Source organism: Podospora anserina, chromosome 1 (genome assembly GCF_000226545.1).
Source record: "Podospora anserina S mat+ genomic DNA chromosome 1, supercontig 2".
NCBI classification, from domain to species: Eukaryota; Fungi; Ascomycota; class Sordariomycetes; order Sordariales; family Podosporaceae; genus Podospora; species Podospora anserina.
Genome location: NW_001914855.1, coordinates 17,902 through 32,028, shown reverse-complemented (window position 1 = coordinate 32,028; position 14,127 = coordinate 17,902). Strand labels below are relative to the sequence as shown.

The following is a 14,127-nucleotide window of genomic DNA, read 5'->3' as shown; positions in this document are numbered from 1 at the left end:
ACAGCCAACATGGATTTTCGTCTCCGTTTTCCGGAGGTAACTCACCAATCTTTCTGAGTGCGCAATGATAGGTGCACATCCGCCCATCATCATCATGAGCGTCGTTGAAATGGAGCCCAGGGGTTCGTTGATTGAGCAGAGAGGCGGAGTCACAAAACAGAAACGTCACTCTGAAACAAGATTCCCACTGCCGTGCTAAATAAACGACACGAATTTCTCAGGTCTACGGAGCACTTTGCGGTCCTTTGATTATCCAACAGACCTACTGGCTCATCATCTCAATGATCGCAAAAATTGCTATATCAAACACAGGTAGCAACAAAACATAAGGGTATGCTTAAAGTCGAGGTCTAGGCAGCACTCTAGTTTAAGCATATCCATCACCACCTAGCTACGACCCCACAAGCCTATTCAGATGGACACGAGATGAACGGAGCTCACACATGACAGTCCCGAAATATATTACCCATCACACCTTGCCTCACATCCTCTTCAACTCCAATTCAACAAGCAGACGTCCTCCTCGGAGACTATCCGTGGGGGTATATTAAACTTCATGATCACAGATAGCCCCACACCCTAAATAGCACACCTGGACCTCTCCAGAAGTCTGGTAAGCCTATATAGCCTCTCTACTCACTACGACATCGTGACCAGCGCCACACAACCTATCCGGTGCCATTCCGGATCTTGGCCATGATATAACCCGTTGTCATTGGAGACACTTCCAGTCAAGAGCCTCCTCGAAGAGTTACTGCTACACAACACACTACAAGCAAGCCAAAGACCAGTATACAAGCACACCATCACCACCTTCGCTACCGTCCTCCGGGTTATTTATCATGATATGCTCCTCACTACACGGAGCATCAAGACAAAGCACATGTCATGTGTGGGTGGGAGCAAATGTAGTGAATGCAACACAACAACGTTGGTGGGTAAGCTTCAGGATACTATCCAACCCAGACCAGCCCTTAGGCATCTTCCTTCCGTCTTTTTCTTCCCTCGCTGCAGACAACCCTCCCCACGCCCCTCCCCCCCTGCTACAAGAGGGCGGGCGGTGCCATATACAATGACGAAGCCTACTTAGTCGAACAACCAGAATAGCGAAAAAGGGACCCCCATCGTTACCTGCGTTCCCGAATTTCCCCACCCTCCGTTCCCCCAACCCCCCCAAAAAAAACCTTCATCAGTCGGGGAGGGAGGTCCTGCAGCGATAACTACCTATCCAGTGATGTGACCCATATCCATCCATCCCTGTTCCCATTACATAGGCAAAAACCAAACAGTGACCCCTAGTAGGTAGTCTTCCCAGGGGTTGTCGGTGTCATGCCCTTTGAAAAAGTGAAGAAAAAGAAAGTAAAAAAACAAAATCTCTCGAAATAATGCAATGCCGAAAAGAAGGTATCGAAAAAGAAGAAACCGAGAAAAAGAAAAGAGTCCACTTCTCGAGGAGGACGTCTAAAACACCCAAGTAAACGACTCCTTGACCTCAAACCCAACAGAGTACCTAATCACCATGTCAGCTCCATGTCAAACACAAAACAGTAAAAATGAAAGGGGGGGGAGAGATCAAAACATACTTGACATCCTCCGCGCTCGCCGCCACAAGCACCTCAAACCTCCCCTCCTCAGCAATCCACCTCCCCAAACTCGTGTCGAAATACCCAACCGCATACTTATCCAGCCCTATCCTCAAATGCTTCGTCTCCCCAGCCTCCAACTCCACCTTTTCAAACGCCGCCAGCTCCTTCTCCGGCCTTGGCAACCTGCTCTTCTCATCCCTCACATAGATCTGCACCGTCTCCAACCCGGCAACGTCACCGATGTTGCTAACCGCGACAGTAAGCTCGATGGTGTTGTCGGGGGTGAGGACCTTGGAGCTGAGGGAGGGACGCCCGTATTCAAAGGTGGTGTAAGACAACCCGTGACCAAAGGGGAACAAAGGAGCAATCTTTGTCCGGTCGTAGTGCCGGTAGCCAATGTAGAGACCCTCGCCGTAAACGACCTCGAGGTTCTCGCCCGGCCAGTTGTGGTAGGCGGGCGTGTCTTGGAGGCGTTTGGGAAAGGTGCACTGATGATTTCGTTAGCAACATACTCGCTCGCATATATATGGTGATGAATAGGGGGTAGAAACCTACAGGCAACTTCCCACTAGGATTCTTCAACCCAAACAGCGCATCAGCCAGCGCATTCCCCGCCTCCTGCCCCTGATACCAAGCCTGGATAATGGCAGGCACCCTATCAGCCCAAGGCATCGTCACCGGTGACCCGGACTGGTTCACCACAACCGTGTTCGGGTTCGCCTTGACAATAGCCTCCACAAGACGATCCTGGCTCCCATCAGAAGGCAGGTCCATAGTCTGACGATCATACCCCTCAGACTCCCACTCGGCATCCAGACCAACGATAACAACAGCGACATCGGCAGCCTTGGCAGCATCGACCGCTTCCTGGAGGTAGTCAACCTGGTCTTCCTCCTTGAAGCCGATACGGCAACCACCGTACTTGTGCGTCATGTTGAACTGCTTCTGCTTGGCAATAGGCCGGAGCTCGTTGGTCATCTCGACGCGAAGCTCCACCGGTCTGCCGGCCTCCATCTGAACCTCGACGAGATAGTCGATAGACCCATCAAACATGGCCTCCCCTTCCTCTGTCCAGTCCCAAAGATCAAGCGCAAGTCGACCATTGACAAAGAGCTTGCCTGGGCCGACAGACATGAACGAGATGGTGTGCTTGCCAGTAGTAGTCGGCGTGAGATGGGTCGTGGCGATAGCCGACCATTCCGGGCCAACCTGAGCCAGAGGCGCCGAATCCCAAAGGAACAAGTCAGTGTTGCTCCGCCTCTGGGTGACAACAGGCTGGCCTTGGAACTGATCTCCCTTGTACCACTCGATTGTCACACCCTGCTTCCCAGTCCTATCGCTGCAGTAAGGAGATGCCACAGGGAGCCACTTGTGAATGTGACATCCCTGAGCATAAGTGACAGGCTGTTGAGCAACCCTTCGGATGCTATCAAGGGGAAGGGTGTTGTAGTAAGGGTTAAGACTGGCGCTTCCACCACCACCGGCGATGGCCCTGTTGGCGTTAGGACCAATGACAGCAACCTTGGCCGTCTTGGGGTTGATAGGCAGAATAGACCTCTCGTTCTTGAGAAGTGCAAGACCCTGAACGCCCGCCTCGCGGATAAGCTCTCTTGTCTCGTGCCGATCATCCTCGCGTTCCTCTGCTTCAGCAGTCATATCGCTGCCCTTGACGCGCTCGACAAGGGTAAGCACATTCTCGGCTGCTCGGTCAACATCAGCCTCGGTGAGCTTGCCATCCTTGATAGCCTCGAGCACCTTTTCAAAGCGCCATTTGGTCGAGTAGGGGAACTCGATGTCACACCCATGCTTGACAGATTCCGCCGTAGAGTTGGTGCCGCCCCAGTCCGAGATGACGGCTCTGCAGGAGGGGTCGGTCAGTTGATCGTGCTCGCTTATCGCTTGGCTCCGATAATCAAAGTTGCCACTCACCCGTCAAATTGCCATTCTCCACGGAGAATATCTTTGAGGAGATGCTCGTTCATATCGGCATGAACACCGTTCACCAGATTGTATGAGGACATGACAGCCCATGGCTTGGCCTCGCGGACCGCGATCTCGAAGGGACGGAGGTAGATCTCGCGAAGAGGCCTCTCGGCAATCTTGGAGTCGATTGTCAACCGGTGGGTTTCCTGCTCGTTGCCAACAAAGTCTAGATCTGGTCAGTTTCAGTCTCCAAGATTGTTGAATATGTAGGTACTGACGCTTGATGGTAGCAGCCACTCCATTCTCCTGAAGACCTTGAATGTACTGAGCAGCAAGCTTGCCAGTCAAAAGGGGGTCTTCAGAGAAAGATTCAAAGTTCCTTCCACCAAGTGGGTGTCTGTGCATGCACACAGTAGGTGCAAGCAGTATGTTGGCCTGACGAGCCTTCGCCTCCTCAGCAAGGTGCTGACCGACCTGACGGAGGATGTCCTTGTTCCACGTTGCTGCCAGCGAGATGCCGCAGGGGAAGAGGGCTGCCTGCCAACAGTGTTAGCGCAACAGCGAGGGAGACAACCAACCCCAGGGGCGTTAGCCTACCTTTGTTCCACCCACGAAAATGCCACCACGAGCACCATTGGGCCCGTCACTGGTCTTCACTGCAGGAATGTTCTTCTCCGGAATCGACTTGGTTCTCCAAAAGTCTGCGGCGGTTAGCAAGGAGACCTGTTCGACGTCAGCATAAAGTCCTCTCGCTGGAAAACTGGTAGACCCCACCTTCTCCTCAAGGGTCAAGGTCGAAAGTTTCTTCCTCGCCAGCTCCCGCTTCTCCTTGACGGGAGCTAAGGTAGCGTGGTGCCGAAACGGGCTGTCAGGCGGTGAGAACTCAGTGTCCGGGGTCACATTGCTATCGATACTGCCGATGGGAGAGGCATTGGGGTCTTCAATGCCTGGGCTGGTGGCCGGGCTGATTTCAAGGCTCCCCACGGGCGTGATGGTCGTCATCTTGGCTCTCTTCTTCTTCACTCTTCTGGAACCAAATGGGGAAAGGGACGGAAGCCACGCCAGCCTGGGAAAGGGGGTGGAACAAAGATGAGAGAGAGGTTCGAGATTGGGGATCGAGGCTTGAACTTATCAAAGATCAAGCTCGTATCATGCGTCGAAGAAAGTAGAGTCACAGCACGGCTGTCTATCTCGTTTATTCCCACTTGGGACAAACTGCAAAAGAGGGAGCACCGAATCGTATATAAGTCGGGCAACACCCTCAAGGGGATCAAGATGGCCGAGTCTCTTTCCCGAACATTACCCGTGAGATATCGAAAACGGCTCAATGGGGGACCTCATGGGGCGTTATTACAAGGAAGAGGTTAGGTCCGTGGAGTACAAACGGAGTAGGGACCAGACTTGGGGGGATGGTATCCCTGTGAGAGGGGGGGACACTCGGTTGATGAACCTTTGAGGAGACATCACAGCCAAAAGATACCGCTTGTATATGTCACGTCCTCGAGCAATGGCGGGCGTGTGAGAGCAAGGCACCCAGGTTCAACCAGGATGTCCGAACGGCGCCGCAGCGTGGGGAGTGTGAGTGGAAACGGGAGTGAGAGATCAGGGCGGTCGCGTCACTTGATGGGACCTGTCCGTGATCTTTTTGATTGTTGCCCTCGGGTGAGAATAGCCATGTCGGTAGGAACGGACCGTATGAGCGGTAGCATTGTTTGCTATCCAGCTTAAAGGACAGGACGACCCGCAACGATTATTGCATAAGACGCTTGTTCTGACAGGCAGGCAGGGGGGATTTGGCCGAGTGGGGGGTGTAAACAACTGTGGGCTCCCTGGCAAGGCCAAGCCTGGGGCATCTTGAATCCCTGAACGATGCCAAGCAGCAGGAAACTGCGTGACTGTCCCTGGGATCGAGTTGACGACTTTTGTTGATATTGCCGCGATGCACCGCAGTTAATTCCCCAGGAGACGCCGCTTTGAGGTCTAGACACAGCTGTTCTGCCACACCCCCCTGTTTTCATCGTGGTCAGCACGTGGCCAGCCCGTGTCATATGAAAATTGTGATAGAGAAAGTAAAGATTTTGAGGCAAGGATGGAATTCCGTGCAACCTCGAGCTCACCAACCACACCCATGCCGCCGGGCGGTGGGTTTCTAGGCTCCGCAGATCAGCCAGGCGGGAGGCAGGTAACGTGGCGACCATGACGGCTTTGCAACGGCGTCTCCAGACTTAATTGCTTGATCCCTGTCCATGCGGCGGTAGGTCCGTCTTAGTGTTGTAGTACTCCCAAAAAAAATCAGTTGTTGAATCAATAGCGAATGCCGCATTCTTACAACTCAATCATGAAGAAACAAATATGGTGTCGGTGAAGAGCCAGCCAACGCAAATATGATGAAAGCCCAACGATGACAAGCCGATAATAACAAGCGCCTGGCCGAAAGAAGTGGGGAGTCTTGGCTTCCCCATTAGTCAAAACTCGAGAATAGTGTTGAAACAACAAACACAGAGGTCCAGTTTTGACGATGATGGTTGCCGGCCACCAACCCCACGAGCTCTCCTCCTCTAATCTATGGCCTCTCGTATCTTTTTCAGACTGGTATGCTGGCATCCACAATCGAGTGCTGATCAATGGGGCATAATGATGGTGAAGCCGGCAACAACGAGCCACTTACCGGCTGTGGGTTTGAGACTCGTTAGGGAGACAGAACACGACGAAACAGGGTAACGGGACGGAGCATGCAATCGGAAACCATCAACGGCGGTTTTGCGGAAACTGGGCGTTTTGCGGGGAAGGCAATTCCTGCTGGTTGAGGTCCTGGGTGGCCCGGTGCGGATGCGGTGAGGATTTCGCTTGGAACGGGACTCCGGGCCGGTATCCTCGCAGAAAGGCGGGCTGCAAGGCGGCGGATTGGTTGCTTGCGAAGGGCATGGCTCCTCTTGAGTAGGATGTGCGTGTGGTCCGCGGCAGCAGGTCACTGCCGCCCATTTTTATATAAATGGTGGTGATATCGAATATGAAGGCCATCGACAGAATCCAGTATAAAGGGACAAAATGGCAATTTGCACCTGATGCCCGCACCTTAGCGGCATGCATGCTTGTTAATGAAGGTACCGTCTGATCTCGATGGCCGACCAAGCGGTGGCGGTTGGCGGGTTGAAGTGCAGATGCCGTCTGAAGAGGGATGTATGTGTATCTAATCTTCCAGGATGTTGCGAATCCGGGAATCTCACCAATTGCATGGTCAGATGCCTCTGCCTGCCCATCGGAACGGCGAACCTGATTTCCATGAACCAGAAATTGATACTTTACGAACAACAGCTGCTCGGTGCTAAGGTAGGAGGATTTCGGGCTTCATTTCAAATCTGTTAGCTTTCTCTTCTTCTCAGACGGTGCCAGCCACCCGCATAAACGCATCCAAAGCTGTGAATATCCCAATGGCGAGGTTCAAGATGGGGAACCAGTGCCGGTCGTGGTCGGCGAAATACAACCACCTGCTGGGTCTGTTGCAGGAGCTAACGGCATCAAACCCGGTGGTCGGAGATTCAAGGTGTGATCCTTGGCAAGGGGCGCAGTTGTTGGTGGTTTGGTGTTCCTGGTGTGGAGGCTGTTTGTTTTCTCCGAAAGGTGACGACACGCTGCGAACCATAGGCGCAGACCACAGACGCAGTTTCAAGCACGACAGTCAAAGCTGAACAACAAATCGGAGAAAATTGCTGCTCCTGTGTACAGTAGAACATCGTGAAGCCTTCGAGAAACAGTGGAATCCAGGTCCCTAATAAAAGCTTTGATCACTACTAAAACTCCTCTGGGGGAAGCACAGACCACGATAAGATCTCGAAGCAGGGGCCGCTGCCTAGTCCCGCTGTTCCGGATGTGGCTGCTTCGTTCCCGATTATATCTCACTCACGTGTTTCGAGACTACCATCAACGACGTCGAAGTGTGGAGTGTGGACATGTCTGCGCCAATTTCCAATTATTATTCTCCAGCATGCCGAGTTCCCAAGCCTCAGATCATCAATCCTGAAGCCTTCTTGTCTTCCCGATCGGCCCGGTTTGGGGTTCCCGGCTCTCCGTCCAGCTTTACAGAGACCGTTGCATTTTCCCACCATCCAACAATGGCCAACTGCTGGTTTCCGATACGGATAGTCCTGTTCTTCTGATTCTTTCTGGCAATGAAATGCCAATCCCATCTGAAATCTTAGGACACATTCATGCAATAGCAGCCGTGCTATGTCCTCGTCGTCTCAAACAAGTCTTGTCCATTGGCTCGCCACCCCCCTTCGCCTACGCTGCGATACCGTTGGGCGGCTTTTGGACTGGTGGCTCCCATCTGCATGTTTTACCTGCTTGCTACGTTGTCGACAATCGGTCCCGTTGCATTCCGGCCTGTCTCTGCATGCGATTGTTCCGAATGGTGCCCTCCCCCAGCTTGACGGGTGCTTCTGGCGCACTGTCTGGATAATACTACCCCCCAGGAGAGCCTCATTTGGTAAAGGCCAATATTACTGGGTCACATGGACTTGGATATCTACCAAATGGAGGGAGGACCCCCGTCCAAAGGCATAGGAAACACGACAGGCGAGGCTGGCGCATATGGACGGCGGAATATAACCTTCCACCATCGCCGATTGATCAACTGGTGATCTTCTCCGTTTGGTGTTACGCCCCAGACTACCTGTCACACAGTTTTGCGGCACCATCTCCCGTCACAACCGGGAAGTGGGGAGCCTCGAGAGCTCGAGCTTCCTATCTTGACTTCGCGTTCAAGTTGACTTGGCTTCGTGTTGACTGAGCCCCTGGCCGTCGACAGTTTCATGCTAACCGCCCTTCACTTCGAGTAACCTCGAGGCTGAAGTGTCCCGTCCGGTAGCGAGGTGATCCTTCGAACAGCAGTCGACCCTGTTTATGCCAGGGGGCTTCTCGGAATGTTTATCCGTAAGAATTAGGGCTTCTAGCTTGTTTGTCCACGATGGCAGCATCTACTAACTGAGCCCTATGCAGATAGCTGCAGTGCTACCTCGTGCATACCTTAGTTCCAAGTCGCTACGACTAGGAGTTATCCTGTCATCGAAGCTAGTCACAGCATGTTTGACCGGCGGTTGTGTGCACTTTTAGGGAGCTCGGTAAGAGAGGCAAGTGAACTGCTATGGTTTATTGAAACTGACAACTAACGAGATGGTCTAGTCGATCTTCTCAGACCTCCCTAATATGTCCTTCTTCAGGCTCAAATCAAATCCAAAGATGGCTCGGAGAGCTGGGCCGAAGAATCTCTATCCCACAAAACTCAATGGATTCATCCTTCAAAGCTGGTCGTCTGCTCCGGTCATGATGTTGACATTCTGATAAGATCTACGCCATTTAGGCTCTTTACAATCGCCACCACCATACCGCAGCAATACCCACTTCTCGTCTATAGTACCTGGAAGTGCCGTTTCTCAAGCCCGGGTAGGGGTCTGATCGGAAGCGAGATCCAATGTCGACTACTATACAATCTATGCTGTCGAAGCATGCCGGTGGGCCGACCTCGAAGCGACAATCCTCTCAGATGAGGAGATCTAGCCAGCACGCATGAGTGGTTGTTGCTGTACGATACGCCATCAACGAACGTATTGCCAACTGGACAACTCGCCAACGGCTTCACAACAAACCTTGGCAGATCTCGGACGAAAGCTCAAGTTCATTGTTCATAGGTTGCAGCAAGGGAAATGAACGATCTACTGGAACATAGCGTCGACTACCTCCCAACCTCGTCGTTGACCCCTCGACGACTCCTGTCAACACGAGACTCGCCAGCAAGCGAGGGCGACGGCCTACTGTGGAGGCCACTCCATCTTAACCGCCCGATGTACGGGACAACTTGAGGAAAGTGGGCAATGGCACCATGCGCCGCCGAACCGGCACCACGGTCGATTTGACGCCTTGAATCTCATATATCAGCTGCAGGCACTCTATTTGCGTGGTCTGACGCGTGGGTATGGTGCCGCTACCTCTTATCGCATCACCGGGTGCTCCGAGCCTTGAGTCTATAGCGCGGCAGTTGTAGCTGTCACAAATCTTGGAGCCACAAGGGCTAGCAGGGTGCTGTCTTGGTCTGCGTTCAGACTGAACCCTGGTGTCCTGAGAACAGGCAAATACCCAAATTGCAAGACGACCTGGGGAGCAAGGCGATCTGCTCAAGCGTTTGACTGGGTTTCTCGGTGAAACGTCACATCTGATCTTTTCGCTCTCAATTGTGGCGTTGAGCAAGCTGAGAGGACGACAGTTCGGTTAGCCACGCAAAGGTGATATCGGCTCCTGGCGGGGACCGGTCGCTCTCACCATGATCGGGTCTGACGCTCACCACTTTGCATACTTTAAACGATGTCACAAGATCGTTCCAACTGCTCGCTCAGACCAATACAAGGGGACACGGAAGCCTTTTGGTGGTACTTGCATTGATCCTGCCTGCCCTCTTGGAATGCTTGTCTTCCCCGACATGAAGAGCTCGGCTCTTTCTGTGGACCATTCAATCGGATTTTATCTGCAGAATCTGACATCTCAGGTAGGTATGTCTTGGGAGCTTGAGTGATGATATGCATTGGCACTCCTGTGTCAGTTCGGGAGAAATCATCATGATTTTAGCACATGAGCTGCTCGCTTGACGTTCAGCACATGCATATAACACCATCAGAATTGTTCAACTAAGTGCACAAGCATAGAGAATGATGTTTTGAGCTGGGAAGGAACGACACTACTGTTCTAGTAAAATATCTCTTCATGGTCAGACAGTATTAGCTATTATTCTATTCGATCAAAAGCAAAATATCTTCACCACTCCTAACCCTCACCACCAACCCAGTGCGGAAATCCAAAACATCGTGCAAGTCAGCACAGGCCAAGCATGGACCAAGCTCCCAAACCCCAGACCCACCTGTCCCCAGAATTGACCAATCACACCCCACCAACCATTTTCCTTTCCTACTCAACCCCATCGTCAAACGAACCTCACTGCCCGTGAGCTCGAAACCTCGCCGGTGTTGTCGCCGACTTTTTTCCGCTCACCCAACCTTTCTCACCCTCAAACGTCGCCTATCGAGGGGTTTTCAACCCATTCCCCAAGGCGACAATTTTTTCTCTCAACATGCCCAGGCAGCAAATCCTCCGGGCCGGCGTCCTCGGGCGTCGTGCCCCGCCGTCGACGACAACAACCTCCGCCGCTACCCGCAGCTTCACCACCTCGGGCCCCCAACTCGCCGAAGAAGACAACAACAACAAGCCCACCCGTTCAATCTCCGCTGCAACAAGACTAACCAAGATCTCGACCGGCGCCGCCGTCAAACGCCCCCTCGACATCCGCACCCTCCGCGCCAACAACACCGGCCCCAGCGCCAGCCCTTTTGGGAAAGCCCCTTCTGCTAGTGGTGCTCCAACCGGGGCAAAAATTCTCAGTATCAAATCCCTTCGTCTAGCTGCCCGGTACACTCCCGGTGGTGGAGCCGGGACTGTAGGACCGAGACCAAGCACTGGGTTTCGCTCCAACCAACAACAACAACAACAACAAACTGGATTCCGTCGTGCTGGTCCCGGTGCGGGGGGGAGACAGTCAGGCAATCGACCTGCCCGTCTAAGCGGGAAGTTTACCCGTGGTGCTGGTGGTAAGGGGGGAAACAAGCAAGCCAAGAAAGAAAAGCCCAAGGAGGCCAACGAAGGAAAGATGGTTCTTTCCGAGGCGGAAAAGGCGGTTGTGGATCGGTACGAAAAAGGAGAAGTCGTGCCGTTTGTTCCTAAGCTGAGGAGGAAGGATCTGAGTGGTTACGGGGGTGGGCTTGCTACCTCTGCGCAGTGGGGGAAGGTGCAGAGTGTGATTCAGACTATGAGGCTTATGGGCGGGGGCCAGGCGTTCAACAGGGATAGTGGGGTTACGATGGATATCACTGCGGTTAGGAAGAGGGCGTTCAAGGAGGGGAAGCCGATTTTTTTCAACAGTCAGGGGGAGAGGGATTGGTTGGAAAAGGGGGAGAGGTTTTTTCCTGGACGGGCCCCGCTGAAGGCGAGGGAGGCGGTGTTGGATTTGGCTGTGTTGGGCAATTACAAGGAGGTGGGGTATAAGGAGTTGGGGGATGTGAAGGGGTTGATTGAGAACTACACGGCGAGGACGTGGAGTTATAGGGGGGAGGACCAGAGGAGGTTTTTGGACAAGGTGATGAGTTTGTTGCCTGCTGAGGCGGCTAAGGGAAAGGGGGGTGCCCAGAAGAGGGCTTAAACAACAAAAGACAGTGAGGCTGTCGATGTAACATTAGGTATATTACTGTGATATGAATTTAGACTGAAAGAAATCTTTTGTGTAACTCGTCCTTTTTTTGGTGATGGCATATGAAACGCACACTGGTATACTTGAGATCTAACGCCTCGTATGGGCACCAACTATCTAACAAAACATCTACAACCTTTTTAAGACCCAGGTCGTCTATTTGGCCTTGGACTGGATAGCAGCCACGACCTCCTTCTCTTTATTCGCAACAACCTTCATCCTCTCATCTTGAAGCTTTTTCAACGCCTCCTTGATCTTAAACAAGTCATCCTTCAGCAGCGACTTGTTCTTCTTGACATGGGTCTCGTGCTTGTGCGTTTCGTCTCTGAGCTTATTCCTCCACTCGGTGCAGAGATCCTTTGCCCTCTTGACCAGGTCGTCGACCTTTTCCGGCTCGACCGTCATGGTCAGCTCGAGGGGGTTCTCCTCATTTCTCTGGGGCTGCTGGTTGAAGTCTGGCGACTTGAGGACGGCCGAGATGATGGGCTTGACGGAGGCTTCCTCAAAGGCGAGGATGGACCACCGGCGGCCGCCTAGGGGGGCGACGGTGGCGAGCTCCTGGAGGCGGTACGTGACGGTGGACTTCTTGTCGAGGGAGACGGGGATGGCGCCGATGGACTCGACGTTGAAGCGGCCGGTGGGGGAGCGGAGGAGGGCGAGCTGGGAGGTGTAGTGGGATTCGGTCTTTTGGAAGAGGGCGATGAGGGGGTCGAGGTTGAAGGGGTCTTCGGCGGCTGCTGAGGGTTGGGCTTCTTGTTGCTGCTGCTGGGCTGGGGCACCGCCCTTTTCTTTTTTGTTGGATTTCTTGCCGCCTTTTTTGCCTCGGGGGTCGTCTTCTTCGGGTTCTTCTTCTTTGCGGTTACGTTTTGAGAGGGAGGGGGAGTGAGAGAAGGACCGGACGGGGGGGGTTTGTTGTGGGAGTTGTTGGGGGAGCCATGGCCTTTGAGCTTGAGGGAGGAGGATGCAGGGGGTGGTTCTTGGGGTTTCTGTTAGTGGAAAGTAAAGTCAATGGAGTCTTGGGAGGGACGTACCTGAGCACAGCAGCCGTCACGTTGCTGCGGACGAGGGAATTGGCCACTCTGATTGAGTTCATTTTGTTTGGTACGGTCTGTGACACTTTCAGTTGCTCCACCTGTAGCTCTCAAGGTACCGTCTGATCTCAAGCTGGCAGGGAGTTGAGCTTTGGGTGCAACCACATTCACTGATAAGATAAGAGCTTGCCAAGATGCGGGCCGCTCCCGCTTGGTCCTGTCATAAACTCAATTGCGGTCAACATCCACCAATCAAATAGGTTGCGTGGCCCAGTGGTTAAGGCATCTGCTTTACAATATCCCAGTATCGCAGAGGATCGCAGGTTCGATCCCTGCCGCGATCAATTCTTGCCTTTTTGGCTCCTGTTGTGTTGCCATCCGTTTTGCCTCGACTGTCTGAACCTGTCTTGATTGTTTACTTACCTCTCAGCTTGACAGAGCTACATTTCATAGGTCTCCCACATGTCATAAATCACATTCCATCCTTAAAGTGTTGTTCAGAATACCTGTGAAACGACTCGAACGATTTCCTCAATTGGATATCACCGACTATCTATTTTACTGTTTTCTTATCTTGTACTCTGAAAATGTCGTTTGCTTGCCCCAACATCATATCACTCCATTCAGATTTTTACGGAGTCGGAATGTCTTCGACATCTTCAGGACAGGCAAGCCCCCTCCTTCTTGACTCCCCTCTCAAAAACATTTTCGTCCTCTCTTAATAGATTCGTTGTTGTCGTCAGTTATTGTAGCACTCGTCACTGCAAATACCTAACAAGTCAAACACACCTTTGGATCTTCCAGTTTATTCCATCCTCCTCAACATCAACAACATCAACAATGCCACCAACAAACCCAACCCACCAACCGTCTGGTTCCTCTGGTATTGCGTAAGTCTTTACCATCACCATATCCCTTGCACATATGTCCCGAGACTGATAAGGTAACATGAAACCCCCGTAGTGCCCCCATCAGCATGGACCGTATCGGCGAGAAACGATGGAAACGCTCTGTACACAATGCGAGCATTAACGACGTTGTAATAAATGTCTGGAGATCGAGGATACAAACAACTACTGGGATACCGTTCCATCAGGAGCTCTGCCGCCAGAGACAAGAAGAAATTAAGCAGAGTCGTCTAGCAGGTTCAAGGCATGGATGAAGTTCATGGGGTGGAAAGATTGGAAGATGATCTATCGTCGTCATGTCAAACCTCCTCTTCTCAGTATGAAGTAGATCAAATGTGTTGAACATGGCTGGTGCAAGATATAACAGGGACTTCATTGTTGGGTCCTACATA

The 14,127-nt window shown here is 52.5% G+C and overlaps 3 protein-coding genes across 3 annotated transcripts, besides 1 other annotated feature; 1 reads left to right on the top strand and 2 right to left on the bottom strand.

Moving 5' to 3' along the window:
- Positions 1-1,522: 1,522 nt before the first annotated feature.
- Positions 1,523-4,511, bottom strand: PODANS_1_8840 (uncharacterized protein; the record flags this gene model as incomplete). Its single annotated transcript, XM_001908508.1, has 5 exons — positions 1,523-2,074; positions 2,142-3,444; positions 3,516-3,741; positions 3,788-4,046; positions 4,107-4,511. The coding sequence occupies 5 exons, from the start codon at positions 4,509-4,511 to the stop codon at positions 1,523-1,525; spliced, it is 2,745 nt and encodes a 914-aa protein (XP_001908543.1).
- A 6,115-nt stretch (positions 4,512-10,626) lies between these two features.
- On the top strand, positions 10,627-11,748 carry PODANS_1_8830 (uncharacterized protein; the record flags this gene model as incomplete). Its single annotated transcript, XM_001908507.1, has 1 exon — positions 10,627-11,748. One exon carries the CDS (start codon positions 10,627-10,629, stop codon positions 11,746-11,748), a length of 1,122 nt encoding a protein of 373 aa, XP_001908542.1.
- A 204-nt stretch (positions 11,749-11,952) lies between these two features.
- PODANS_1_8820 (uncharacterized protein) lies at positions 11,953-12,889 on the bottom strand (the record flags this gene model as incomplete). Its single annotated transcript, XM_001908506.1, has 2 exons — positions 11,953-12,772; positions 12,828-12,889. 2 exons carry the CDS (start codon positions 12,887-12,889, stop codon positions 11,953-11,955), a joined length of 882 nt encoding a protein of 293 aa, XP_001908541.1.
- A 197-nt stretch (positions 12,890-13,086) lies between these two features.
- Positions 13,087-13,171, top strand: a tRNA (tRNA-Val).
- The last annotated feature ends 956 nt before the right edge of the window (positions 13,172-14,127 follow it).